At 37.3% G+C, this 4,134-nt stretch overlaps 1 protein-coding gene across 1 annotated transcript; it reads right to left on the reverse strand.

The window, feature by feature from the left end:
- Positions 1 to 257: 257 nt before the first annotated feature.
- Positions 258 to 3,566, reverse strand: LOC105227151 (chitooligosaccharidolytic beta-N-acetylglucosaminidase). Its single transcript, XM_011206368.3, has 3 exons — positions 3,396 to 3,566; positions 2,561 to 3,192; positions 258 to 1,406 (listed from the first exon to the last, which is right to left on the reverse strand). Exons 1-3 carry the CDS (start codon positions 3,482 to 3,484, stop codon positions 310 to 312), a joined length of 1,818 nt encoding a protein of 605 aa, XP_011204670.2. The 5' UTR covers positions 3,485 to 3,566; the 3' UTR covers positions 258 to 309.
- Between the last annotated feature and the right edge of the window lie 568 nt (positions 3,567 to 4,134).

The following is a 4,134-nucleotide window of genomic DNA, read 5'->3' on the forward strand; positions in this document are numbered from 1 at the left end:
AGGCGATGGTAACTTTGTACATGTTGCCGCTGCAAACTTTTTCTAATATTCAAAAGGGAACTGTCAAACTATCAAGTCATTAATATCAGCAAAAGTTATCATACAAATTATTCAGGCAACTTAGTGCCTAACATAAGCAATATGCCATGGGCAATATTGGCGGGAGTACGAAATTTGTCGTTCCTCATATTGCGATTTTAATTTGAATAAAATATGCTCCATTGAATTTTTGAATATAAAATAAAACCCGTTAAAAATGACATTGTCTCAAAAATATATTGAATTCATGGCATAGTATTTACTACAATTTCAACTCTTATTTACTGGACATTCATTTTCATTCTGTAAACACCATTCTGGTTGAAGCGCCTCTGCGTGTATTCCATTTGCTACTAACCGTTCACGATGTAGTAATATTCGGGATTCGGCGTTGCGCCAACCCTCAGCGGGGTTCGACCACAATCGCTCTGCTAATGCACTAGAACGTGGCCATAACCGATAGTCTAGCGTATACTCATCGATTTGCTCCGACCAAATTGCTGCCTCAGCGCCTAAAACCTGACTTTTATAGCCCTCTGCGATTAGGTCCAAGTTGTTGTCGTAGACTTTCTGCCAACCGATGTAGGGTGAACACCAGTTGTTTCCACTGCCAACCCAACTGGGACCACCACAGTCGAAATATAGAGCGTCATTGTTGGAGATAATAACACGATAACCCCGCTTTAAAATTGGCAAAATGTCGCTACTTGTGCCGCGTGTCCATATTTGTATAATGTATCTGGATTTGTCCAAATATTCATCAATATATGGTTCTTTCGTCAGACTACTGGTCCATAGTGTAATTAATGGTTTAGAGCCGTTAGAAATACTGTCCACTCTTTCTAGTGCTTTTTCTTGGAAATATCCCCAAAGTCGATGGAAATCATCCTCCTCCAAATTCCATCCCTTTAATAGCATCCAATTACGGATACCTTCACTCGCATTCCAACATTTTGACAACACCTCATCGCCGCCCATATGGAAAACATCTGGAGAGAATAAGTGAAATATTTCGCGATAAATGTCTTCTAATATAGGATATAACTGCTCTGCAGTGGGATCGAATTGTCCACAAGGTGGTTCCCCACAATAACTTCTCCAAGGTTGGTAATTTGCACAGGCAATAACTCCTTTATGTGGCCAACCCTCACTAACGTGGGCAGGCGCATCAAATTCCGGCATTACGCGAACGCCTCGAACAAGTCCATACTGTACGATTTCAGCTATTTGTTCATGTGTATAAACCTTATTCGGTGAATAAGCACCGAGTTTATGAAGCTCTGGATGAGATTTGACTTCCAGTGGAAAACTTTGAGAATCTGTGATGTGCCAATGAAAGGTGTTTAGTTTAACCATTGCTAGCGCATCTGGAAATGAGTAAATAAAGGTTAATACTATGAACTTAAGTAATTTTAGGTCAAACTATAAAGTTAGCAACAAATTTAAATCTGCTCGTCTGGTTGATGCTTAGATAAATAATGAACAATTAAAGATGGGCTAAGTTATATGTAGCATATGGGTGTTGGAGTAGTATCGACCCGATTTGATGGAGCGAAGTCAGCCGGATGTTCGAAAATCCTGTTATTAGTTATATAGGGGCTAGGTCAAGTTTTAGCCCAATTTAAACATTTTAGGCACAAAGATACACTGTTATAAGTAAACCATGCTAGCTCATTTTCATTGAGATAACTCACATAATGGGTAATATATACGGTACAAAGTCACCCGGAAGTTCGAAAATCTTTATATTGGGTATATGTGGGCTAAGGGAAGTATTGACCAGATTCAACGCATTTTTAATATACAGACATATGTACCATTGTTAGAGAAGGATGATCCCTGAATTTCAATTATATAACTTTCACATTGGACTATAATTTCGAACAAAAGTGAACTATAGGTCCTGGGGTCCAAATATTCGGTACAAAATTTGTTCACAAGGTGGCATACACTAAGGGCATTATTCATCTCGGGTACCGAGGTATGTGATCTCACCACAAAGTTTCACACTGACTCCCATAAAACCCTCTCGTACCATCTCGAAGGTCAAATTTAATGTCTATGGCGTAATTAGTTATTGGTTTGTTGCGTTTTTAGTAGTTTTGAACAGTACTGTTATATGGGATGTGAGGATAGACTTTTCGGATAGATTTAATGGAAGTGGTCCGATTACGCCCATTTACGAACTCATATTTAATTTATACTAAGAAACCCGCACAACAAGTTTCATTAAGATATCTCAATTTTTACTCAAGTTACAGCTTGCACGGATGGATGGACAGACAGACAGTCACCCGAATTTCAACTTTTCTCGTCATCCTGATCATTTATATACATACTATATTTATAATCCCATATATCTATCTCTCTTAGTTTAGGTGAACAAAACTGGTATTATACTCTGTAGCAACAGGTTGCAAGAGTATAAAAATATCTTTTTTTAAGAGGTCCTATATCGTTAACATATGATAATATAAAAGAAAAACCTACTATGATCTGTTCTGTTATTGTTTACACTTACCGAGAGTACGTTTTATGGCATCCACTGAATAGAAATGCCTCGATGTATCCAATAATATACCGCGCCATTTATACACTGGTGCATCCTCAATTTCCACCTTGGTCAACAATTGGTGTTCACGTCGAATGTCGTCATACACAATTAACTGGGAAAGTGTTTCCAAACCATGCCGTGCACCGAAATAGGTATTACTATGGATTCTTGCAATGCTGTCGTTATCTTTTGTTAGGGCGATCAACAATTTGTAGCTTTCGTCAGTGTCGAGCGTTATGCGGGGAAGTTCATCGATATCCGTTCCTAACTCAATAATCACAGTTAGCTTGGCGCCACCGGCCTTTACAGTGCCGATCTCTTGTGACTTTAATTGCTGCAAAAATCTACTTTTGCTCGCCTCCCAAAGCGTTTGCTGTTTGGTGAGTTTGGGAAATTCAAACGCGATTATGTTGACATCTATGTGTTGAAGGAAATTTTCAGTGTGTACTATTCCCGTTGGTTTTGGCCAAACAGTTGCCACCTTTGCTTCTCCGCAGAGCAAACGACACACCGGTAAACTGATGGCGTACTCTACATTGCTCTCCGTTAGTTCGATTTTTACGCACCTGCTCTCCTGACATTGGTAACCGTACACAGCACTACGCTTAAACAAATAGCAAATTAATAAATAAATATTTGTTTGTATGAATGTGCGATTATCGAAAAATCAAAAGACTATATAAACAATGTGGTCGCAATTTTGTCGGGGATTTTTAAGTTGTACCAATTAGTGAAACAAAACAAGTAATTTATACAATTGTATGTATGTTTATAGGTACTTATGTATGTACAATTTACTCACTTGCTCTCTTCGCCTCTTACAAACAAATCAAAATTCGGAGAAAAGCTCGCCACTAAACACGCTATTAATACAATTAAATATAGTTCCATTTCGGGTGCACTTCTCCACACGATTACCGACAACCAACCACTCTGAAGTCTGGCTAGTCACTAAATTGATAACTTGATTTTGATTGCAGCGGAAATTTGTGCGAGAATCATGATATGTATATATAATATTTTTTATATGTTTGCATATTGGTATACATATGTATATGAGTGGGCACTTATGGAAACAAGTGTGTAAACATTTCAAAATCTTAATAACTATATATTTTACGATTCCTTTACATAACGTTGTCGTTTAGGAATTAAAGGTAATTAATATAATCAAACGCTTTTTATCCTACGCCGTTAAGTATTTTGAATCATATACTCGAACTTATGTACATATATCGTATATATGTAAATATACAACATAGTTTGCAAAGTTTTTTCCCGACCGAAAGATCGCATTATCTTAAAGTACTAATCTTAAATAATTTTCATGACATTTCATCAGATTGTTCAGAAAGGCTTGTTCTTAAAGTGATGCTGCTTCTGTAATTTTATTTAAAATTAAAAAATATGAATTTCGTGTTTTGATAAATCATTGTTTCATTGGGTAGTACTGCAGCACTGCGCCTTGGCATTGATTTCAAAAATTTGATAATCTTTGTCGGGAAATTGAGTTACAAGCTGGTTTTGCCGTCTGCCAAAGC

The sequence above is a fragment of the Bactrocera dorsalis genome, chromosome 5 (genome assembly GCF_023373825.1).
Source record: "Bactrocera dorsalis isolate Fly_Bdor chromosome 5, ASM2337382v1, whole genome shotgun sequence".
NCBI classification, from domain to species: Eukaryota; Metazoa; Arthropoda; class Insecta; order Diptera; family Tephritidae; genus Bactrocera; species Bactrocera dorsalis.